Source organism: Anomaloglossus baeobatrachus, chromosome 3 (genome assembly GCF_048569485.1).
Source record: "Anomaloglossus baeobatrachus isolate aAnoBae1 chromosome 3, aAnoBae1.hap1, whole genome shotgun sequence".
In the NCBI taxonomy this organism is placed as follows: domain Eukaryota; kingdom Metazoa; phylum Chordata; class Amphibia; order Anura; family Aromobatidae; genus Anomaloglossus; species Anomaloglossus baeobatrachus.
In genome coordinates this window covers 694,667,818-694,693,724 of record NC_134355.1, presented here as the reverse complement: position 1 = coordinate 694,693,724, position 25,907 = coordinate 694,667,818, and the positions used below count along the sequence as shown (strand labels likewise).

General features: G+C 48.2%; 1 protein-coding gene across 1 annotated transcript in view; it reads right to left on the bottom strand.

Annotated features, from left to right (window-relative positions):
* Window positions 1–546: 546 nt before the first annotated feature.
* The window catches only part of DPYSL5 (dihydropyrimidinase like 5), a 132,156-nt gene continuing 106,795 nt past the window's right edge, over window positions 547–25,907 (bottom strand). The window contains exons 12-13 of the mRNA XM_075341335.1: window positions 24,608–24,776; window positions 547–8,009 (exon numbers count right to left, since the gene is read on the bottom strand). Of these exons, the coding sequence (XP_075197450.1) occupies window positions 7,924–8,009; window positions 24,608–24,776 (255 nt within the window). The 3' untranslated portion in view covers window positions 547–7,923. The remainder of the gene's footprint in view (window positions 8,010–24,607; window positions 24,777–25,907) is intronic.

Below are 25,907 nucleotides of genomic sequence, written 5' to 3'. Positions count from 1 at the left end.
GTTGTCAGACATTTGGGGACCCACTTTACAAATCACTTCCTCATGTCTAAATGTTCATGGATAATGACACAAACACGTTCACGAGAAATCCCCATGATGTCTGCTATTGCTTTAGCTGAAATTGGTGGATTCTCCAGTATGAGGTTGTGCGCAGCATCGACGATCTCCGGTACAACAACCACTCTCGGGCGTCCAGGATGTTCCTCATCATTGGGGCTGGAGTGGCCCGGTTTACATTTGGCAACCCAGTTCTTAGAAACATAAGGCTGTCATGTGATGTACCATTCGTTACCATAGAAAAAAAAAAAAAGATCACAAAGCCAAAGACTTATCAGCAGCCCCTCGTATAACAGCTTTTACATCAGGGCCGGATGATTTCCTACATTTTTCCACAACATTGTTATAAATGATTTAGTGTTTCAGGCCATGTAACCTTTCGGATCATCTTATCAGGCGACTTTCCGGCTGAATATCCGAGGGCTCGGGCACGTCAGTAAATGGAAAGATGCGAGCGATGAAGGACACAATGAAGACGCACAGACTCGCTTGAAGTTGTAACATTTTAATGAAAACTTTGACCAGAATCCATTATTTTTCGCCCGACCTTCGCAAGCCTCAGGGCGGCACATTAATGCATTGGCACTGTGGCTCGTGAACTGGCAAAGGATGGGAAAGTACAGGCCGTAGATAGACGGAAGCAGGGGGCGGGGGAGGGGGTCGGGAAGTGAATTTAGTGCAATTTTTTATTTATTTTTATTTTTTAGCACCATAACATGGGAGAAGCGTGAATGTGGAAATGTGTGTGATGTGGTCTGTGCCCCTCGGTCAATAAATAATATAAAAGCATAAAACGTAGAATAAATATCCGGAAAAAAAGGAAAATCCTAACACAAACACGTACAGAACAGCACAGCTCCAATGCACACGCACGCACGCACGCGCTAAAGTCTGCGGCATATCACAGCACATTCATCACAGTGAGCGTACACGGCGAAACGACAAAGCGGGGCGACCCCCCCCCCCCACAACATGGACCAGGTCTGCTCAATGCTGTATATATTGTATGAGCTCAGACGTTACCGATCCTCACACGTATCATGTGATCGATCACGCATTGTAATCACTGCTCTAGATACATCGGATAGAGAATCATTCCTAGCACGGATCTAGCTCTACACGTTACTCCTTTCTAGTGAATTTACACTAAATTACCCCCCCCTCCCATGACGTTACCAATCCCATCATGCTCCACTCTATGAACAGGATAATAGATGCGCATGCGTATTATTAATGCTCATACCATACTCTAAACCCTTCCCGTACGTAATGATGAAGCCCCCTTGGCTCGATCGCTGCCCCCAACCCATTATTCAAGGTGTCCTGGAAGGGATATTGCGGTTACATTTTATCTCACTGTATCTGGTTGCTACTTTTTTTGTTCCAGAATCCTTCCCCTATCATCAAATGCTTGTACTGCGGAGAATCCTTTTCCAGGATATAATTGATTGGTCCTTTCACCCACTGACAATGAAATAATCAACTTCATGATCTCATAATCCTTGATGAGACACTGGAAAAATCATAGCTGGCTGCTGACACTAGGTGACGTGACGCTAAAAAGATATGCTGGCTCCTTCTGTGCAGGCTATATCAATCTCATAGGTCCTGAGCTAAATAGTTTCTACTTACAGGGGTATTCTCAAATTCTGAAAATAAATCAAAATTGCAGTTGACCTGTTTTTCCTATCTGCCGTCTTTCTCCTGCTGTGAGAGCTTTTATCTTCTATAGTGTACAGCTAGTTTCCATGGAGCTTACATTCCAAGATTTAACTCTTAACATCCCAGTCAGTTATCTCCAGCTGGACTATCTTGAAGACAGCTGCCCAGAAACCTGCTACAAATGCTACCACAGGCCTGTAAACAAGAAATCACATAAGCAACCTGGGAGAGAAGGATGACATATGATAAGATAGATAGAGGGATAGATAGATAGATAGATAGATAGATAGTCTTTGGTGGCTCCTAAACAGTATCTAAGGCCAGGCCACAACCCCACTAAAGGAATTATAAAAGAAATGAACGACGCTGAGGAAGATCTGCCCTTCTCGGTCCATCATGAGTAGGCTTTCCAGTAACTACAGAGAATATATAAATTAGTCTAGTTCCTTTCTGAGAGCATACTCCGAATCCCCCAAAGAGTCTTGAGTTTTTGGTATAGGCTAGACGAGACAGCTGTGATGAGGTTAAAAATATTCATATGGCTGGAGTATCTGGTCTAGTAGAAGGACTTTTAAAAACATGGCCGGGGGGAAGGGGGTGTGGGGTTCACTCTGACGTCCCTCCGCTTGGTCCCGACCCTGTCAATCTATGATTAAACCGCATCTCGCAGCCACACCCTGACGTCTCTAATACGTCGGAGCCACGCGATACAATCTCGTCACTTCCACCAACACGCAACCTTCCGCGCCCCCAAGGGGTTAAGTAAGGTTCGCTTGGCACAATACGGCTGGAAGATCTGATCCAGCGTTGGGCCACTAGAAGGACCAGAACCCCTTCTGTCTTGACCTTCTTGAGCACCCGATGAGGAATTGGAAAAAGAGAAAGGAACGTAGGGTGAACTGAGCGTATTGGGTTGTCAGAGTATTTCTTGCAAATGCCATAGGGTTATGGTCCCTAGAGATGAGCCTTCTCGAATATAATCTTAAGTTTGGCCCACGTCTTTAGTTCCCGACTCTAAAGAAGGCCACGTATTCTCCGAAATTATCAAACTGATTCCAGAGATTATAACAAAACATCTAAGCAAGTAGGGGCCATCTGCTGGAGCCCCGGTCAGGATCACATGTTGGCACTATTGGACCCATCAAGAAGAAGCTTGAAAACCAAGTGGATGCAACAGCTGAAAGAAAAGCTGCATTTGTAGGGGGTTGGACCTGATGCCCCTTGAGGTCTCTTACAACTCTACCATTCTATGATTTTAGAGGAATAATTGGGAAGAGCCTAGATGAAAATGTTCCTCAGTCTCCTAGAAGGCATCTGCATTCACAGTGAGGGCATCTGTAAGGACATATAATCATCAGGAACAGAGATGAAGACTTTTTATGTGCCTGTCTTGTTTGGCCATGACCTCACCAAAGCTTTCATTGGTTGCTAAAGGGTTTGTGGAAACCCAAGGAACGGTTAAAGGAAACTTCTTCTCAGGAGATGTAATTTACTGCATCCTTGATTTCAAAGCGCACGGTTCGGAGAAAGAGGGAGAGTAATTTGTGTATATTTCACAACCAGGTGGCAAAAGTCAGGACCTAAATAACTTCTCTCTGCCTGGAGGACAGGCTCATCCAGAGGAGCCCAGTAAGACTAATTGACCTGCGGCAGCTGGTGAAACAACAAGGCAAAATTATAGAAAGAAAAGTGAGCAGAGCTACCACAACCCCGAGCTAAGGCCTGTCGGGACATTTCACAAGGAGTGAATGGACTGGTAGAGCAAACTCACCATGGTGGACGTAGTCATCTCTGAGGAACCAGTCTTGGACACTACATTCTCTGGAGAGAAGAGGCTGAATGGTTATCTATTACTGGGTAGTACAGCGGTGAGGCTAGCCGAAGTGTTCCCACAGCTAACTCCGCAGGTCTAAAAAGAATGATCATGGATGTCTCCTAATACTAATGATCTCAGGATAAGCCAACATTGTTTTATTGTCACCGCACCTGGTGGCAGCAGCCTGCGTCCACCAACGCTTTACAGTGTCCACCAACCATGACATTTAGTTTGAATTTACATTTGGAAAAAACAGAAACTTTTGTGGTGGAACTTGTCCTAAAACTACAACCACCATGAAGAGCTTATCATCTTGGACGCGTCACTGTAGAGGCTGATTATATCATTAGAAGACACTCGTGACTCTGTCACCCAATGTCTACAGGGTGTCCAAACCTGGTACGTAACCCCAAAGAGGGTATAAAATGTAACCAAGGATCACGTGCATATGATCAACCGCTAAAACAATGGAATGGAGGAAATTGCTCACGTGAAATGGTCTGGTGGAGTTATTGCTGTTGAATCATCCATGTGGTTGGGTGGAAGAGTGTTTATGATGAAGCCCTTTGTTACTGATGGATGAGTGACCGCATGTGCCGAAGCCATTGCTATATAGGTAGGGTTTCCCAGTGGAGGACATGCCTCACCTTGTGGTGAAGCTATGGGGGTGAGGTTCTGGGCTTACAATGCTGCTAGTGTGAAGTCTGAGGGACATTGTGAGAAAAGCGCTCTACAGATGATTGTTACTTTCCAATGACAGTAAGGAATGGAGCCACTACAAACCACTAGTTAGAAGACATTACATTTTTGTCAAATGCTCATCCCGAATTGGCCAAATTGTCTACAACATTCCCAATTTGTAACCTAGTTTCCTATGGCCAGTAATGCAGTTCCAAATCTCTTATATTCAGTGTTTACCTAGTACAGTATCTCAGTGTGCAGCTGTATTCACATTAATTGTATGGACCGATTCCTTCACTATGCACCTGTTCACATTTGTCTGTTTCTTGGATGTGTTGGTTTTTGATATCCATAATCATTCCAAAGCCTAATTTTGGCCCGATTGTAATACCTGTCACATATGGAAACCCCTGACCACAGGCAATCGAAACCATAACGTCCATTCCAATCACATCCATGCCAAAATCTTATTCAGTGAGGTGGAAGATGAGGGAGATTTGTTGGCTTCACCAAATACTGAGTCATATGGGTGCAGGAATTGTCACTGGTATTGAAGGAGAGAGTGCGGAGAGAGAGTGCGAGTACACAGAGAGAGTGAGGAGAAAGAGGAGAGAGTGCGCAGAGAGAGAAAGAAAGAGTGCGCAGGCAGAGAGAAAGAGGAGAGAGTGCGGAGAAAGAGGAAAGAGTGCAGAGAGTGCGGAGAAAAGAGAGTGCGCAGAGAGAAAGGAGAGAGTGCAGAGAGAAAGAGAATATGCAGAGAGAGAAAGGAGAGAGTGCGCAGAGAGAGAGAAAGGGGAGAGAGTGCGGAGAAAGAGGAAAGAGTGCAGAGAGTGTGGAGAAAAGAGAGTGTGCAGAGAGAAAGGAGAGAAAGAGAATATGCAGAGAGAGAAAGGAGAGAGTGCGCAGAGAGAGAGAAAGGGGAGAGAGTGCGGAGAAAGAGGAAGGAGTGCAGAGAGTGTGGAGAAAAGAGAGTGTGCAGAGGGAAAGGAGAGAGTGCGCAGAAAGAGAAATAGGAGAGAGTGCAGAGAGAAAGAGGAGAGAGTGCGGAGAAAGAGGAAAGAGTGCAGAGAGTGTGGAGAAAAGAGAGTGTGCAGAGAGAAAGGAGAGAGTGCGCAGAAAGAGAAATAGGAGAGAGTGCAGAGAGAAAGAGGAGAGAGTGCGGAGAAAGAGGACAGAGTGCAGAGAGTGTGGAGAAAAGAGTGCGCAGAGAGAAATAGGAGACAGTGCAGAGAGAAAGAGAATATGCAGAGAGAAAGGAGAGAGTGCGCAGAGAGAGAGAAAGAGGAGAGAGTGCGCAGAAAGAGAAAGAAAGAGTGCGCAGGCAGAGAGAAAGAGGAGAGAGTGCGGAGAAAGAGGAAAGAGTGCAGAGAGTGCGGAGAAAAGAGAGTGCGCAGAGAGAAAGGAGAGAGTGCAGAGAGAAAGAGAATATGCAGAGAGAAAGGAGAGAGTGTGCAGAGAGAGAGAGAAAGCGGAGAGAGTGTGGAGAAAGAGTGCTGCTTCACTCAGACTGGACAGAGAGCTGCTTCAGAGACACCCCACCACGCAGAGTACTGGCACAGGTGTGTGCGGTAATGGCCATGTAGGATCATTTATCACATCAGACACATTGTTTGCTATAATGGCTCACAGCATTGCGGTATATACTATACACAGTGGAGACCAGCGGTTTTGCATTGTTGTGCAGCGATTCCTTCTGTCCGGTTGTTGCCAGTTTCCTGGTGATGAAGCTGTCATCACACAAGCCATTATTTATTGATCACAACACAGAGAGTAAATCCTGCTTTACACGTTGCAATTTCATATACGATATGGTATGCGATCGTAACCGCCCCCATCGTATGTGCGGCATGTTCAATTATTTCCCATCACACATACTTACCCGTCCATACGACCTCGATGTGGGCGGCAAATGTCCACTTCCTGGAGTGGGAGGGACGTTCGGCGTCACGCGGCAGCCGGCCAATAGAAGCGAAGGGGCGGAGCTGAGCGGGACGTAAACATCCCGCCCACCTCCTTCCTTCCGCATTGCCGGCTGGAGCCGCGGGAGGCAGGTAAGATCTGTTCATCGTTCCCGGGGTGTCACACACTGCGATGTGCGCTGCCACGGGAACATTGAACAACCCGACGTGCAATTCGTCAGGATTCAACGACGTGCATGCGATGAATGTTTTACCGTTCAATCGCAATCGCACGTACCTGTCACACACTGCAATGTACCTTACGATGCCGGATGTGCGTCACTTACCACGTGACCCCGCCCACACATTGTAAGATACATTGTAGCGTGTAAAGCGGGCTTTACTCATTGTTTGCCAGAACTTGGTATTTTGTAGCAGAACCTCTTGCAGCGACGCGGCATCGAGGACACTCGGGGATTTAGGACGTCTTGAGGGATCTTGCTCTTTTCTACTTGCAAATCTGCAAACAATTCCTCTTTTTTGCTCTGGTTCCAGCCCCAACTCGTCCCCTCACTCATCCCATAGTGATCTATAGGCTGTAAATCAGGGCATCGGATTGGACATTGCAACAGGGGAACATTTTTCTTTGCTAACCAGTTTTTTACTACATTGGCTGTATGTTTAGGATCAATGTCTTGCTAGAATATCTAGCCCCGGCCTACTCTGGTTTCACCATGTGGTGGCTTTAAATTCTCCAGTACATCCTTGTACGTGGTGCATTCAAATCCATCAATTCTATGCAGCGGGCCAATGGTAGAAACAGAGAAGCCACCCCAAACCCTGACATTGCCTCCACCATGCTTCACTGTAGGCGTTTGGTACATTACATCATTGGGTGTATACACAGTGCAGCCATCACTACCAGACAGACTGTAGTTGGATTCATCCGACCACAACACCTCAGACCGTTCTGTCTCTTTCCATTGTTCTGGATCTTTGCAGAGATGAGCGGCTTCTTATCTGGACCTCATGCGTTCATCCTCGCTCCACAGTTTGGCGGCACTTTCACCCCATATCCTTCTTATGGACGTCAGATACAGACTTTTTCTTAATAACACGATCACCTTTGGGAGGAAGTTTTGGGTGGTTGACACTTCTATTTTTCTCGGCTGTTCCGGAACCTTCTTTTCCTTTCCTATACGGGACACGTGACTCTGAGATCAGGCGAGTCCGTCGCTGCTTCGTTCTGTCTTTTCATGGCAAAGGTGGAAAACGAAGACGTAAAGGGATAAGACCACGTCACGCACAACGTCCATCCTCGGAGCTGACGACCATTTGCTTCCTACTAAAATCACCAGGAAAATGGCAGCAACCGGACAGAAGTCATCACACTGCAAAAACCAGGCAGAAGCTTTGGTGGCCACCGCACGTGGACATGGAAGATCCACGAGACGTCACGTGAAGAAAGCACGACACATCCAAGAGAAGGATCACAGCTTCATCCATCCAAACACTCGCGAGACCCCCACACACAGAGCACAGATACCACCACAATAAATAAAGGGTTAAAACGTCGGTGGCAGATGCCCCGGGCAGAAGACGGATGCGAGGAGCAGGCGGCCGTGTCCCGGATGCGGACACCACAGTCTCGTGTCGTTGGCGGGTGGACGATGGAGAGTCACAGTTTGTTCCCTCTCAAAACATTACAGGTGAGGTGTTATGTGATGGGGGCGACCGACAAAGGACAGAAGGGATGATCTTCTGCAGGACGGGGGGTATCGGGGACGAGGGGGTGCAATTCACTGCCGATTACCAGATCCCACTGGATCTCCCTCCAGGAGGGGCGAGGATTCTGGCTGAGGCTCGCTTTGGGACATGGTCATCAATCTGAGCACCTGTAAGAGATGGAGACACCGTTATACAGACATCAGAGAAGAGTCTGAGACCCCAAACCTACGCTCTACAGATTACACCCACCAGACCGTAACCGGAGAAGACCCAGATCACAGGAAGAGGATGCAAGGTATGTGCCTCCAGCAGAATAGTGAGTGCAGCTCTGGAGGATAATACAGGAGGTAACTCAGGATCAGTAATGTATGTACACAGTGACTGCACCAGCAGAATAGTGAGTGCAGCTCTGGAGGATAATACAGGAGGTACCTCAGGATCAGTAATGTAATGTATGTACACAGTGACTGCACCAGCAGAATAGTGAGTGCAGCTCTGGGGTATAATACAGGAGGTGACTCAGGATCAGTAATGTATGTACACAGTGACTGCACCAGCAGAATAGTGAGTGCAGCTCTGGGGAATAATACAGGAGGTAACTCAGGTTCAGTAATGTAATGTATGTACACAGTGACTGCACCAGCAGAATAGTGAGTGCAGCTCTGGGGAATAATACAGGAGGTGACTCAGGTTCAGTAATGTAATGTATGTACACAGTGACTGCACCAGCAGAATAGTGAGTGCAGCTCTGGAGTATAATACAGGAGGTAACTCAGGATCAGTAATGTAATGTATGTACACAGTGACTGCACCAGCAGAATAGTAAGTGCAGCTCTGGAGGATAATACAGGAGGTAACTCAGGATCAGTAATGTAATGTATGTACACAGTGACTGCACCAGCAGAATAGTGAGTGCAGCTCTGGAGGATAATACAGGAGGTAACTCAGGATCAGTAAATGTATGTACACAGTGACTGCACCAGCAGAATAGTGAGTGCAGCTCTGGAGTATAATACAGGAGGTAACTCAGGATCAGTAATGTAATGTATGTACACAGTGACTGCACCAGCAGAATAGTGAGTGCAGCTCTGGAGTATAATACAGGAGGTAACTCAGGATCAGTAATGTATGTACACAGTGACTGCACCTGCAGAATAGTGAGTGCAGCTCTGGAGGATAATACAGGAGGTAACTCAGGATCAGTAATGTAATGTATGTACACACTTACTGCACCAGCAGAATAGTGACCGCAGCTCTGGAGTATAATACAGGAGGTAACTCAGGATCAGTAATGTATGTACACAGTGACTGCAGCAGCAGAATAGTGAGTGCAGCTCTGGAGTATAATACAGGAGGTAACTCAGGATCAGTAATGTATGTACACAGTGACTGCACCAGCAGAATAGTGAGCGCAGCTCTGGAGCATAATACAGGAGGTAACTCAGGATCAGTAATGTAATGTATGTACAGTACAGACCAAAAGTTTGGACACACCTCATTAGTTTTCTTTATTTTCATGACTCTGAAAGAAGGGAATTTTGTTACTTACCGTAAATTCCTTTTCTTCTAGCTCTTATTGGGAGACCCAGACGATTGGGGTATAGCTACTGCCCTCTGGAGGCCACACAAAGCACTACATCAAAAGTGCAAGGCCCCTCCCCCTCTGGCTATACCCCCCCGTGGTATCACGGGTTCTCCAGTTTTAGTGCCAAAGCAAGAAGGAGGAAGCCAATAACTGGTTTAAACAAATTAACTCCGAATAACATCGGAGAACTGAAAAACCGTTCAACATGAACAACATGTGTACCCGCAAACAACAAAAAAACATCCCGAAGGACAACAGGGCGGGTGCTGGGTCTCCCAATAAGAGCTAGAAGAAAAGGAATTTACGGTAAGTAACAAAATTCCCTTCTTCTTCAGCGCTCTATTGGGAGACCCAGACGATTGGGACGTCCAAAAGCTGTCCCTGGGTGGGTAAAGAAATACCTCATGTTAGAGCTGCAAAACAGCCCTCCCCTACGGGGGTGTCACTGCCGCCTGCAGGACTCTTCTACCTAAGCTGGCATCCGCCGAAGCATAGGTATGCACCTGATAATGCTTGGTGAAAGTGTGCAGACTGGACCAGGTAGCTGCCTGGCACACCTGTTGAGCCGAAGCCTGGTGACGTAATGCCCAGGACGCACCCACGGCTCTGGTTGAGTGGGCTTTAAGCCCTGAAGGAACCGGAAGCCCCGCAGAACGGTAGGCCTCTAGAATTGGTTCTTTGATCCATCGAGCCAGGGTGGCTTTAGAAGCCTGCAACCCCTTGCGCGGACCAGCGACAAGGACAAAAAAGTGCATCGGCCCGGCGCATGGGCGCCGTGCGGGAAATGTAGATTCTGAGTGCTCTCACCAAATCTAGCAAACGTAAATCATTCTCATACCGGTGAACCGGATGAGTGCAAAAAGACGGTAAGGAGATATCCTGATTAAGATGAAACGAGGATACGACCTTAGGGAGAAACTCCGGAATGGGGCGCAGCACTACCTTGTCCTGGTGAAACACCAGGAAGGGAGCCTTGGATGACAGAGCTGCCAGCTCAGACACTCGCCGAAGCGATGTGATCGCAACGAGAAACGCCACCTTCTGTGACAGGCGAGAAAAAGAAACTTCCTTCAGAGTCTCGAAAGGCGGCTTCTGGAGAGCAACTAGAACCCTGTTCAGATCCCATGGATCTAACGGCCGCTTGTACGGGGGTACGATATGACAAACCCCCTGCGGGAACGTGCACACCTTAGAAAGACGTGCTAGCCGGTTCTGAAAAAAACACGGATAGTGCTGAGACTTGCCCTTTGAGGGAGTCGAGCGACGAGCCCTTTTCTGACTCCTATTGTAGGAAGGAAAGAAAAGTAGGCAATGCAAATGGCCAGGGAGACACTCCCTGAGTAGAGCACCAGAATAAGAAAATCTTCCACGTTCTGTGGTATATCTTAGCAGACGTGGGCTTCCTAGCCAGTCTCATGGTGGCAACGACCCCTTGGGATAATCCTGAAGACGCTAGGATCCAGGACACAAAAGCCACCCAGTCAGGTTCAGGGCCGCAGAAGTCCGATGGAGAAAACGGCCCTTGGGACAGTAAGTCTGGTCGGTCTGGTAGTGACCACGGTCGGCCGACCGTGAGATGCCACAGATCCGGGTACCACGATCTCCTCGGCCAGTCTGGTGCGACGAGTATGACTCGGCTGCAATCGGATCTGATTTTGCGCAGTACTCTGGGCAAGAGTGCCAGAGGTGGAAACACATATGTGAGCCGGAACTGCGACCAATCTTGCACTAAGGCGTCTGCCGCCAGAGCTCTGTGATCGCGCGATCGTGCCATAAATGCCGGGACCTTGTTGGTGTGCCGAGACGCCATTAGGTCGACGTCCGGCACCCCCCAGCGGCAACAGATTTCCTGAAACACGTCCGAGTGAAGGGACCATTCCCCCGCGTCCATACCCTGGCGACTGAGGAAGTCTGCTTCCCAGTTTTCTACGCCCGGGATGTGAACTGCGGAAATGGTGGATGCTGTGTCCTCCACCCACATGAGGATTCGCCGGACTTCCTGGAAGGCTTGCTGACTGCGCGCCCCTTCTTGGTGGTTGATGTATGCCACCGCTGTGGAGATGTCCGACTGGATTCGGATCTGCTCTCTTTCTAGCCACTTCTGGAAGGCTAATAGGGTAAGATACCCTGCCCCGATTTGAACATCGATCTGAAGGGTGGACTCCTGCTGAGTCCACGTCCCCTGAGCCATGTGGCGGAGACAAACTGCTCCCCACCCTGACAGACTCGTATCTGTCGTGACCAGTGCCCAGGATGGGGGCTATGGCCACTATAGCAGAGAGTCCTCGGCCGTCTGGGAAAGGGAGACTTCCCTGTCCAGGGAGGTTGACTGCCCGTCCCATTGGCGGAGAATGTCCCATTGCCGTTGGCGCAGATGAAACTGCGCAAAGAGAACTGCCTCGATGGCTGCCACCATCTTCCTTAGGAAGTGCATGAGGCGCCTTAAGGGGTGCGACTGGCCTTGAAGGAGAGACTGCACCTCTGTCTGCAGTGAACGCTGCTTGTTCAGCGGAAGCTTCACTATTGCTGATAGAGTATGAAACTCCATGCCGAGATACGTTAGTGATTGAGTCGGAGACAGATTTGACCTTGCCAAATTGATGATCCACCCGAAAGTCTGGAGAGTCTCCAGCGTAACATTCAGGCTGCATTGGCATGCCTCGAGGGAGGGTGCTTTGACGAGTAGATCGTCCAAGTATGGGATCACCGGGTGTCCCTGAAAGTGCAAGACTGCTACCACTGCTGCCAGGACCTTGGTGAACACCCGTGGGGCTGTCGCCAGACTGAATGGCAGAGCTACGAACTGAAGATGTTCGTCTCCTATCACAAAACGTAGAAAACGTTGGTGCTCCGTAGCAATTGGCACGTGGAGATAGGCATCTTTGATGTCTGTTGAGGCAAGGAAGTCTCCTCGAGACATTGAGGTAATGACGGATCGGAGAGATCCCATCCGGAACCGCCTGGAGTTCGCATGCTCGTTGAGCAGTGTCAGGACCAGAACGGGACGGAAGGAACCGTCCTTTTTTGGAGCCACAAAGAGATTGGAGTACAAACCCTCGCCCTCGTTCCTGAGGGGGGACAGGGATCACCACTCCTTCTGCTCTTAGAGCATCCACCGCCTGCAGCAGGGAAATGGAGTCGGAGGACGAGATTAGAACACTGTCCTGTGCACGTGAGCACAATGTTCGCCACCCACCGGTCTGTGACCTGTGGCAGCTAAATGTCGCCAAAGGCGGGGGGTTCTGCCATCAACCGCGGATGCGGAGAGAGAGAGAGAACTGAGAGTCCTGAGGAGACCGCCTTGTAGCGGTTCCTCCGACTGCCTTCCTTGGGCGTGATTGAGCCCGGCCGGAATCTGAGCCCGTCTGAGGTTTAGTAGCCCTTTTGCCCGAGGACAATTGGGACCTACCGGAGCTTGGGAAGGACCGAAACCTCGACTGTACTTTTAGGACAGTATTAACAGGGTAAGTCGCAGTGCAGACATTGCGGGTTACGGACGCCTCTGCGGTACAGATGTCCCTGTGCTCAAGGCCAGCTGCGCAAGAACAGCTGAAAAGGTTATGTTGCCTATACGGCTGTGGATGCCGGAGCAACCGACACGCCGATAGCTTCCTAGACAGATTTCAACCAGAGTCCATCTGTCTGTGACTGGCGTCTTTAAGTGAAGCCCCATCTCCAGTGCAACTATGTCTCTAGACGCAAGCCTGGAGATTGGAGAATCCACCTTTGGACCCTGGGTCCAGCACTGACCGCGTCAGGGGAAAAGGGATAACGTGTATCCTAAAAACGTTTGGAGAAGACGCTTATCTGGTAAGCGTGGTGTTCCTGGACTGCTTCTCTGAAGTCAGCGTGGCCAGAAAAATACTCAACATCTGTGTGAGATACTGAAAAGGGACTTCTCCTGTTCGTCTCCTATCTCCACTGGGGGAGCTGAGGGAGAAAGATCCAACCTTCCATTGATGGACGGTATAGGATCATTCCGTATGGCGTTACCACCCGGTGTATCCGGATCGATAGCTATGTCAGAATCAAAGCCCTGAAGAGCTGCCTTTTGGTCCAGTAGATTGCCCATGGCCTGTCTGGACTGCAAGTCTCTATATTATGACTACTCCGTCCCTGTCCATGGACAGGGTTGACAGGTGGTTTCTTTGGCCACAACTAGTAGAGACCCAGGCAGACGAAGTGCTAGAGACCCCGGCACGTGCTACGGGGGAGCATGCACACAATGGGACGGTGTCATGAACAGCCTCCCATGTAGTAAAAACAGCACTGAAAATCTGTGTAGCTGTTTTGCCGCTGCCGACTAGCTATCTAGAATTATATAGCCAAGATTGGTGACCGTACAGTGCAATGTATAGCATACAGGCATAAAGTACAAATGACCACTGCAGCACAAGCAATACAAGCAGCATAGAAGCCTGTGCCCTGGCACCCCTGCTCCTATGCTGCTGTATACTAGTCATCTAGGGGAATATAGCCCAGAAGAGTGACCCTACAGTGCAATGTATAGCATACAAGCACAAGTACAAATGAACACTGCAGCACATGCAATACAAGCAGCATAGAAGCCTGTGCCCTGGCACCCCAGCTCTTCTGCTGCTGTAGACTGGTCATCTAGGGGAATATAGCCCAGAAGAGTGACCCTACAGTGCAATGTATAGCATACAAGCACAAGTACAAATGCACACTGCAGCACAAGCAATACAAGCAGCATAGAAGCCTGTGCCCTGGCACCCCAGCTCTTCTGCTGCTGTAGACAAGTCATCCAGGGGAATATAGCCCAGAAGAGTGACCATACAGTGCAATGTATAGCATACAAGCACAAGTACAAATGCACACTGCAGCCCATGCAATACAAGCAGCATAGAAAAAAACCTGTGCCCCAGCACCCTTGGTTTTCTGCTGCTGTAGTCTAGCCATTCCAGGAGAATATAGCTAAGACTAGCGACTGTACAGTGCAATGTATAACACATAAACACAAATGAACACCTCAGTCGTGCAATACAAGCAGCCTAGAAAGCCTGTGCCTTAGCACACCTGCTTTCCTGCTGCTAATGTGTCGCTCCCCAAGCGGGCATATAGCGACCTGTGCAGTTAAAAACAACACATGTACACACTGCAGTTATATCGTGGTCAGCACTATGTGTGCCGCTTACCGCCCGCCTATAAGCGGGTGTATGATCGCCACCGTCCTGCCTGGTTGCCGAAATCCGAGCTCGGACTTCAGTAATGGCTGCCGGCTTCTTCCCCAGCTCATGTGAGGAGGGGCGGGCCGTGGGCGTGCCCCAAGTCAGAGCGGGAATCCGGCGCCCGACAGTGTGCAGTGAGAGGGCTGGAGCATGTAAAAAGGCTCCAGCCCTCGGCGCTGCTGATTGCTCAGCGTCTGTCCCCTTCCCTGAGTGACAGGGTGGGGGCGGGAACGAAGCGGCACTAGGCCGCAGAAGCCGGGGACTGGATTTATAAGCGCCGCCGCCGTAAAAGCGCGGTCGGCGCCCAGTCCCCGGCGAACTACAAGTCCCAGCCGCGCCGCCGCTCCCGGAGCGTCCGGCGCGGTAGTTCCCAAAACACAAAGTCACTCAGCAAAGCTGCAGTGACTGTAACCCTTTACTGTCCCCGGCGCACTAGCACACCCAGCAAGCCTGGAGTGTGCTGTGCCTGTGTGTACGGGGACACAGAGTACCTGTAATGGTGCAGGGCCATGTCCCTGAACGGTACTCCAGCTCCGAATCCAGCAGGTTCAAATGGGTCTGTGGATGGAGCCCGGCGTCAGAGCTGAGAGGCCGGCAGGATCCCACTTCCACAGAGCCCCTCAGGGGGATGTGGAAGGAAAACAGCATGTCAGGCTCCAGCCCTGTACCAGCAATAGGTACCTCAACCTTACAACACCATCCAGGGGTGAGAAGGGAGCATGCTGGGGACACTATATGTGTCCTCTTTTCTTCCATCCGAAATAGTCAGCAGCTACTGCTGACTAAAATCTGTGGAGCTATGCGTGGATGTCTGACCTCCTTCGCACACAAAGCTAAAACTGGAGAACCCGTGATACCACGGGGGGGTATAGCCAGAGGGGGAGGGGCCTTGCACTTTTGATGTAGTGCTTTGTGTGGCCTCCAGAGGGCAGTAGCTATACCCCAATCGTCTGGGTCTCCCAATAGAGCGCTGAAGAAATTGTAGATTCACATTGAAGGCATCAAAACTATGAATTATCACATGTGGAATGAAATACTTGACAAAAAAGTGTGAAACAACTGAAAATCTGTCTTATATTCTAGGTTCTTCAGTCGCCGCCTTTTGCTGTGATTACTGCTTTGCACACTCTTGGCATTCTCTTGATGAGCTTCAGTCACCGGAAATGGTCTTCCACAGTCTTGAAGGAGTTCCCAGAGATGCTTAGCACTTGTTGGTCCTTTTGCCTTCACTCTGCGGTCCAGCTCACCCCAAACCATTTCGATTGGGTTCAGGTCTGGTGACTGTGGAGGCCAGGTCATCTGGCGTAGCCCCCATCACTCTCCTTCTTAGTCAAATAGCCCTTACACGGCTCAGACCATACACCGCACACTGCATCACATTGCTTTGCATGGCTGCTGTCCCAAAAGGAAGCCTCTTCTAAAGATGATGTAGAAGAAAGCTGCAAACAGCATGCTGAAGACAAGCAGACTAAGGACCTGGATAAATTAAATTATGTCCTGTGATCTGAGGAGACCAAGATAAACTTATTTAGTTCTGATGGTGTCAGCTTGTGGCCACTGCAGGTGAGGAGGACAAAGAAAAGTGTGTCCTGCCTCCAGTCAGGCATGGTGGTGGGAGTGTATGAGTTGCTGCTGGTTGTGTGAGCTACAGATCACTGAGAGAACCATGAATGCCAACATGTACTGTGACATAGTGAAGCAGGCCAGGATCCCCTCCCCCTTCATATACCAACATGATAACGACTCCAAACACCTCCAAGACCACCAATGCCTCACAAAAGAAGCTGAGGGAGAAGGTGCTAGATTGGGCAGACCTAAATCCTATGGAGCATCTTGAAGTGTACACAGTTGAAGTTACCTACAATAAAAATTACAGAGCGCTCTATTTTTTGTAGGTGGGAAAACTTGCAAAATAGGCAGAGGATCAAATAGCTAAACTTACAGTGGGGAAAATAACTATGTGTGAGGCTATAATACTTTATATAGGGGAGGGGGGGGGGGGGGCTACTGGGGCCATCCCCACTCTTTGCCAAGATAATCCATCCACCTCACAGGGGTGGCAGATCAAGATGCTGATTAGTCAGCATGACTAGTGCACAGGTGTGCCTTAGGCTGGCCAGCATGACTACTGCACAGGTGTGCCTTAAGCTAGCCACAACAAAAAGCCACTCTAAAATGTACAATTTTATAATATTAGGGTGTTCGGGGGAGGAGGGGGGGTTCATCTGCCAATATCATAACCCCCCACCACCATTCAGGACGCTGACATCAACAAGCTGCTCATCCATTCATCGATACAACACCGTACACGAGTCTGCCATCTGTTCAATCCATGAATAGAACATCTCTCCAACATGCCAGACGCCATCGAATGTGAGCATTGGACCATTCAAGTCGGTTACACCGAGGAACTGCGGTCAGGTGGCGACCCTAAAGAGGGCCATGAGCAGCAAAGCAGCTTCCCCGAGACGGTTTCTGATAGTTGTTGCAGAAATCTTTGGTTTTGAAAACCGATTGTTGCAGGAGCATCCCACCGAACGCCTGTACTCCGTCCCCATGGGCTTTTCTGGATATAAGTTTCTTCTTCCATCTATGCACCTCTTGCTGATTTCTTTCACCAGGTTGGGCAGAAGCACTGTGGATCTTAATCTAAAAAGAAGAACACCAGTTCCTCTGGATCATAAATCAACAGCTCACAAAGCCATCACCATGTATCTTTTACATGAATACCCAGGCAGCTATTAGGCGGATTATGCTGCATTCAGGTATACAGTTAGGTCCAGAAATATTTGGACAGTGACACAAGTTTTGTTATTTTAGCTGTTTACAAAAACATGTTCAGAAATACAATTCTATATATAATATGGGCTGAAAGTGCACACTCCCAGCTGCAATATGAGAGTTTTCACATCCAAATCGGAGAAAGGGTTTAGGAATCATAGCTCTGTAATGCATAGCCTCCTCTTTTTCAAGGGACCAAAAGTAATTGGACAAGGGACTCTAAGGGCTGCAATTAACTCTGAAGGAGTCTCCCTCGTTAACCTGTAATCAATGAAGTAGTTAAAAGGTCTGGGGTTGATTATAGGTGTGTGGTTTTGCATTTGGAAGCTGTTGCTGTGACCAGACAACATGCGGTCTAAGGAACTCTCAATTGAGGTGAAGCAGAACATCCTGAGGCTGAGAAAAAAGAAAAAATCCATCAGAGAGATAGCAGACATGCTTGGAGTAGCAAAATCAACAGTCGGGTACATTCTGAGAAAAAAGGAATTGACTGGTGAGCTTGGGAACTCAAAAAGGCCTGGGCGTCCACGGATGACAACAGTGGTGGATGATCGCCGCATACTTTCTTTGGTGAAGAAGAACCCGTTCACAACATCAACTGAAGTCCAGAACACTCTCAGTGAAGTAGGTGTATCTGTCTCTAAGTCACCAGTAAAGAGAAGACTCCATGAAAGTAAATACAAAGGGTTCACATCTAGATGCAAACCATTCATCAATTCCACAAATAGACAGGCCAGAGTTACATTTGCTGAAAAACACCTCATGAAGCCAGCTCAGTTCTGGAAAAGTATTCTATGGACAGATGAGACCAAGATCAACCTGTACCAGAATGATGGGAAGAAAAAAGTTTGGAGAAGAAAGGGAACGGCACATGATCCAAGGCACACCACATCCTCTGTAAAACATGGTGGAGGCAACATGATGGCATGGGCATGCATGGCTTTCAATGGCACTGGGTCACTTGTGTTTATTGATGACATAACAGCAGACAAGGGTAGCCGGATGAATTCTGAAGTGTACCGGGATATACTTTCAGCCCAGATTCAGCCAAATGCCGCAAAGTTGATCGGACGGCGCTTCATAGTACAGATGGACAATGACCCCAAGCATACAGCCAAAGCTACCCAGGAGTTCATGAGTGCAAAAAAGTGGAACATTCTGCAATGGCCAAGTCAATCACCAGATCTTAACCCAATTGAGCATGCATTTCACTTGCTCAAATCCAGACTTAAGACGGAAAGACCCACAAACAAGCAAGACCTGAAGGCTGCGGCTGTAAAGGCCTGGCAAAGCATTAAGAAGGAGGAAACCCAGCGTTTGGTGATGTCCATGGGTTCCAGACTTAAGGCAGTGATTGCCTCCAAAGGATTCGCAACAAAATATTGAAAATAAAAATATTTTGTTTGGGTTTGGTTTATTTGTCCAATTACTTTTGACCTCCTAAAATGTGGAGTGTTTGTAAAGAAATGTGACAATTCCTACAATTTCTATCAGATATTTTTGTTCAAACCTTCAAATTAAACGTTACAATCTGCACTTGAATTCTGTTGTAGAGGTTTCATTTCAAATCCAATGTGGTGGCATGCAGAGCCCAACTCACGAAAATTGTGTCACTGTCCAAAGATTTCTGGACCTAACTGTACATGGTGGTGGCCACTAGGTCAAACAAATTAGAAAAAACAACACAATAAACATGACAAAAAGTGAATATGCCAAAATCAAAGGACAATGGTCTAATTTGATAGAAAAACTTAGCATAAAAAATGAATATACCTATCAAATTAGACCATTGTCCTTTGATTTTGGCATATTCACTTTTTGTTATGTTTATTGTGTTGTTTTTTCTAATTTGTTTGACCTAGTGGCCACCACCATGTATTCCTGAATGCAGCATAATCCGCCTAATAGCTGCCTGGGTATTCATGTAAAAGATACATGGTGATGGCTTTGTGAGCTGTTGATTTATGATCCAGAGGAACTGGTGTTCTTCTTTTCAGATTAAGATCAATAAAGGATTTAATTTTATTGCTGATATATACATTGTTACTGGGATTGCTGTATCACAGAAGCACTGTGGACAATCTCTAAGGTGGAGTCTGTGACTTAAGTTTCCCTAAACTCCTTTCGATCTTTCCCCCCCAATTAGTGAACACAGTCTGGTCAGATGTAGTCAAAGCAAGAAGGCCTGCGGAGACACCATCACATGTTTCTCAACGCTGGCAGGAAACTAGCCAGGTCTTTCACCGGGAAGGAACAACCACAGGAAGGGCAGTCTCCAGTCAAGGAGACCGCCTATGCCAAACATGGTATCCATCCACAGACAGCTGTTTTGGGGTATTTGCCCCTCATCAATCTGGAGTAGGAAACTGGCTAGTGGGAGCAAGGCCTAGTAGAAGACTACATAAGCAAGGATAGTTGACCATGCTTGTTAGTTTCCTGCCAGCGTTGAGAAACATGTGATGGTGTCTCCGCAGGCTTTCTTGTTTTGAATATTTCCCAGGGGCCATTGCTCTAGAATCACTGCGTTGCGAAACACGTGATGGTGTCTCCGCGGTGTTGGATGTTGATCTCCATAAGGTAAACTATCCTTGCTTATGTGGTCATATGTAGTCACTGTCACCACCTCAGAGGAGGATGGAGGCTGGGAATGTGGACTATCCTCGGAAGGGGTGACAGAAGGATCTGCACCAGGGTGCTGCTTGGCTTGGTTGTGGGTGATGACTAAGCCAAACTCGCTGGACAGCACTTGTCCTAGGTCGTTCACTAAAATAACACATGTGAGGAGGCAGCCCATGAGACCCACTTTGACCTCAGCCTGGTCGGTCTCTTAGTTCAACCGCACACGTGCTAGAGGGATGTTCAAGCATTGAACACCAGCCAGGAAAATGGTCATTTGGTGGCCTGGTAAATAGTGTTCTGGAGCTGACTAGGGTGATGAAAGATCCAGTGTCCCAACGTTCTTGGGCCTGATAATCACCAACCTTGACCAGTAAGGTGTGGCAATACAGTTTGGCTGGTGTAAGGTAGCCAGCTTGCTGTAGGGTGTGGACAGGGTATGTCATAGAAGAGAATCATAGAATGGTAGAGTTGGAAGGAACCTCCAGGGTCATCTGGTCCAACCCCAGGCTCAGAGTAGGATTCACTATAATCACCCCATACAGATGTCTGTGGAGTCTCTTTTTGAAGACTTCCATTGAAGGGGAACGCACTACCTTTTTTGGGAGTCTGTTCCGGTTCTACTTGTTGATCGCTCTCATGGTCAAAAAGTTTTTTTCCAATACCTAATCTGTCTCTTCTTAATCAGTTTCATCCCATTGCTTCTAGTGTTTTTTTTGTGCAAATGAAAATAGGGCTAATCCCTCTGCAGTGTGAGAGCCCGAGAGTCCTTGAGATACTTGTAGACAGCTATTACGTGTCCTCAGAGTCTTCTTTTTTGAAAGCCAAATATTCCCAAATCCTGTAACCATTTCTCATAGGACATGGTTTGAATACTGGTCACCACTCTGGTGGCTCTTCTCTGAACTTGTCCTAGTTTTTCAATGTTTTTTTTTTTTTTTAAATATGGTGCCCAGAACAAGACACAGTATTCCAGATGAGGTCTGACCAAAGAAGAGTAGAGTTGAGGGCAATAATTATTTCACATGATCTAGACCCTATGCTTCTCTTCATACATCCTAGATTTGAATTTGCCTTTTTTGCTGCTGCATCACACTGCTGACTCCTGTGCAGTCTGTGATGTACTCGTATACCCAAGTCTTTTTCACAAGTGCTGTTGCCTAGCTTAATGCTCCCGATCTGTAGATGCCTTTTTCTTGCTCAGATGTAGGACTTTGCATTTCTCCCTGTTATAAGCCATTCTATTAGTTGCTGCCCAGTGTCCAGTTTGTGTAGATCTTTTTGAATCCCCTCTCTCTTCTTTAGTATTAACTATCCCTCCTAGCTTTGTGTCATCAGCAAATTTAATCAGTTTACCCGCAATCTTTCACCTACATCATTGATAAAGATGTTGAACAACACGGAGCCCAGGACAGAGCCATGTGGTACCCCACTTGAGATATTCTTCCAACTAGATGTGCAGCCATTTATGACCATTTTTTGGGTCTGATCACTAAGCCAATTATGAATCCACCTAAAGGTTGCCTTGTCCATTCCATACTTGCCATTTGTTCAATAAGGACGGTATTAGATACTTTGTCAATCCCCCTCTGCTGGTGTATCCCGGGGGTAACGTCCCTCAGACTCCGAAGGCTCATCTCTGCACGCGTTGACTGGCTAGACCAGCAGACGGGTTCCAGGTTTGGAGTCCCGGCCCTGGAGACAATCTTTGGACAAGGCGTCTGTACGTATAACAGAGCTGTGGGTTTGCAAATCATGTGCCCTGTTTGTAAACCTTTGTCCTGGTGCAGTTCTGCAAAGTAGTGGGATAGTTCGGCTCTAGTGGCTGGAGGATGCTCGAGTCCCTAGTTGAAGGGCCTTCTGGGATCAGTGGGCCTATCGGGTCTGCAGCAGGGTCAAATGGCTGTAAACCTGTTGTCTAATCTGACTGCTTGCTCTGAGGTTTTGGGTGTCCAGTCAGCTACCCACTGTTGTATTTCTGGGGTCATCTTCTTCATAAGTTGCTCGAGCATAATCATGCTGAGGAGGGCAGCAGCAAAGTGGGAAGCCAGACCATCGAGCCAGTGGTGCCATCAAAGTTGACTGCCAAATTCTACATAAAAGACCCCCTGTAAAGACAAAGTTCAGAACTTGGTGCAATATCTATCAGGGGTGTTGGGACAAAGGCAAAACATGGTGTCCTTAATAGTCTCATAGTCCAGGATGTCCCGAGGCCCAAGTGACCAGACAGCATCGTGGGCACAGCCAGTCAAGCTAGTCCGCAGGTATTTGGCTCAATCAGCTGTGGGCACCTGGTGTTTCAGTATCAGGGTCTCAAAACATTGCAGGTGTTTATCTACCTTGGTGTTGCACTCATTACATACTGTCACGTCCCTGTAGAGGAGATAATTTCCTCGGAAGTGGACAATCATGAAGGTAGTAGCCGCCGCTAACGGTAGGGAAACTGGAAGTCCCAAAACCGATTCCATATCACAAGCCCTCTCCTCGCTTGAAGCTCCGGGTGTCAATACGACAAACAACTTCCGGATTTGTGTTGCTTGGGACTGGGTTGTGGATTCCAGACTGCCACTGGATCTTTGATTTGGCAAGCAGTTTATTTACTCTGTGTCAACATCGGCAGGATTTTCATCATCCTCCAAAACGTTCTGGGCATCCAATCCTGGGTCAAATCCGACTGGGTGGCCCGGTATTCGATCTGTTGAAGTTGGCACAGCTCCTGTAGTTGCCATTTGGTGTTGCTGCTGTATATCCACTCTGATCCTCTTCCCAAAGCTGAGCTGGTGGAGCTGGGCATGGTGACATCTGAAACCGGATGTGTATGCCAGGTGTGTGGTCAGGTGACCGGATTGTCGAAACCTGGTTTCTCCAAATGAATTTGTGGTCTCAGAGTTCGGCAGCGGAGAAGTTCTATAATCCAATAGCTGGAACCATGGCCCCTAGGCTGAAGTCCTGTAAAATCACACCGACAACAGGACCAGGAACCTTTTTATATCCCTCATCTCCCATTTTACGGCACTTTACCGCACAGGTTTAGTGGGAGATGGATGGGTTGCTACTTCAACTGCATAACTGTCCTCTGAATGATTCAGTCTAATACACTGCAGGAGGCTAATGCAACCCGCAATCAGCAGGCACTTCACAAATCATCAGACAAAAGAGTAAAAACACGAAACAATGGCTCAGATCCCAATTAAGAATATTTCTCCCCGCACAAGTGGTCAGATGCGGAGTCATCACAGCCATATTACAGTGTGTAGGGAGGACAACACTGTGTGTAAAGGTTGTTAAGTGGCCATCACACTGTTTGAGTGTGGATTACGGGGGCAATCATGCTGTGTGTTGGGTTTTGGTTTTATTGTGGGCATTATACTGTGCGGGTTGGGTTCTGTGGGTAGGGGGCTGTGGAGGCCATCATACACGGTGTAGGAAGGGCTTTAGGGTCAATCATACTATGGGTATGGAAGACTACAGGGGCCATCATTCTGTGTTTAGGGAGAGCTACAGGGGCCATCATACTGTGAGTAGGGAGGCCTATGGGAGTCATAAGATTGTTAGCAGGGAACGCTGTGGGGGCTATAATACAGTGTATGCTATAGGGGACATCATACTGTGTATATGGAGGACAACAGGGGACATCATACTGTGTGTAAGGCTGGTGTGAAGGCCATCAAACTGTATTTGGTTCTGTGAAGGCCATGATACTGTGTTGTGGGCTGTTGGGTCATCATAATGTGTGTTGGGGCCTTCATACTGTGTGGGGCGAGCCATCATACTGTGTTGGGGGGCCATAATACTGTATGGGGGGCTGTGGAAGTCATCATGTGTGTAGGTATGGATACAGGGCCCATCATACTGTACATAGGGAGGGTTACCGGGGCCACCACACTGGGCAGGGGAGGCTGTGAGAGCCGTCATATTGTGTGTATTGGGTGCCATTACACTATGTGTAGGGGGACTGTGGGCGCCATCATGCTATGTCTAGGTAGGACTACATGGACCATCATATTGTGTGTAGGGAGAGAGCTACGAGGGCCATCATACTGTGTGAAGTGAGGACTACTGTCTTGGGGTCTGTGGTGCCATCATAACATGTGTGGGGGTCTGTGGGGGCCATCAATGTGTGGGGGGTCAGGATACTATGTTGGGGCCTGTGTGGGCCATGCTAATGTTTGTGAGGGACCTGATACTTTGTGTGTTTGTGTGGGGGGGAACGCAGATCATACTGTGTGTGGTGCACTTTAGCAGACAATTCCTGCCCTCCATGACCTTCCTCTCGGTAGTGGAGGACCTCCATGACCTTCCTCTCGGTAGTGGAGGACCTCCATGACCTTCCTCTCGGTAGTGGAGGACCTCCATGACCTTCCTCTCGGTAGTGGAGGACCTCCATGACCTTCCTCTCGGTAGTGGAGGACCTCCATGACCTTCCTCTCGGTAGTGGAGGACCTCCATGACCTTCCTCTCGGTAGTGGAGGACGTGTCACGTTTTTTAGTAAGGTGTTTGGCTCTTATTTGTGTGCTGGGATGCTGTGACCCGGGAGCCATTATCTATTATAAGAAGGTAATTGCCCCTTGGAGTGATTGTGGGCCGCCTCACCAGATAGACTGAAGCCGGACTCGTGGAGATCCCGCATGCCGCCATGACGAGTGCTTGGCCGGGTTGGGGTGTCGGCTAATGGACTTCCCGTTTCCTTTTTCCCAGCGTTCACCACGACCGCCACGTCTCCCTGGTACGGAGTGCGGTCTACACATTTTAGGCTCAGTATCTAAAACAGAAGGAACAAACGCGGTCAGCCATTGTGCTACACGGCGGAGGAGAAGCAGGAATTCACCTAATGCTCCATAATTCACCCCCTCAGAGGTGGAGACCCCCATACAGGTACACGACTGATGAAGGTGCAGTGACCCCCGATATACAGAACCATCATCAGCCTAGGATGCTTCTACAAGCGGAGGAGAACAGAGAAGATACTGACCCATCACTGACCTCAGTGTGTATATACCAGAGCAATGGCTGACAGCATCCAGCAATCAGTGCCAAGTGACAGCCATCATATAGGATTATACACATACAACTACTGCCACCTACTGGTAACTATAGGAACTACATCTGAGTAATACAGTAAGCTAACAGTGAAGACTGGAACAGAGGAGAGGACCCGGACCCTTTTAGGCAGGTGTACAAAATTTATCTATATATATATATCTACACACTACAGTTCAAATGTTTGGGGTCACCAAAACAATTTTGCCTTTTCCATGAGAATATCGTCCAGACAGTGACGAGGTCAGAAATAACGATTTTTACATGTAATAATAATTTCCTCTTCACACTTGGCTTTCGGCACAGATCGCTCTTTTGCAGCAATTCCAGCTTTGCAGACCTTTGGCTTCTATCTGTTAATTTGCGGAGGTATCTGGAGATATTTCGCCCCATGCTTCCCCCCCCCCCCCACAAGTTGGATTGGTTGATGGGCACTTTTTGGCACCATACGGTCACAAGCTGCTCCCACAACAGCTCTATAGGGTTGAGGTCTGGTGACTGGGCCTCTCCATTACAGATAGATACCAGCTGCCGGCTTCTTCCCTTAATAGTTCATGCATAATTTGGAGGTGGCTTTGGGTCATTGTCCTGTTGTAGGATGAAATTGGCTCCAATCAGGCGCTGTCCACAGGGTATGGCATAGTGTTGTAAAATGGAGTGATAGCCTTCCTTATTCAAAATCCTTTTTACCTTGTACAAATCTCCCACTTTACCAGCACCAAAGCAACCCCAGACCATCACATGACCTCCACCATGCTTGACAGATGGCGTCAGGCAGTCTTCCAGCATCTTTTCAGTTGTTCCGTGTCTCACAAATGTTCTTCTGTGTGATCCAAACACCTCGAACTTCGAT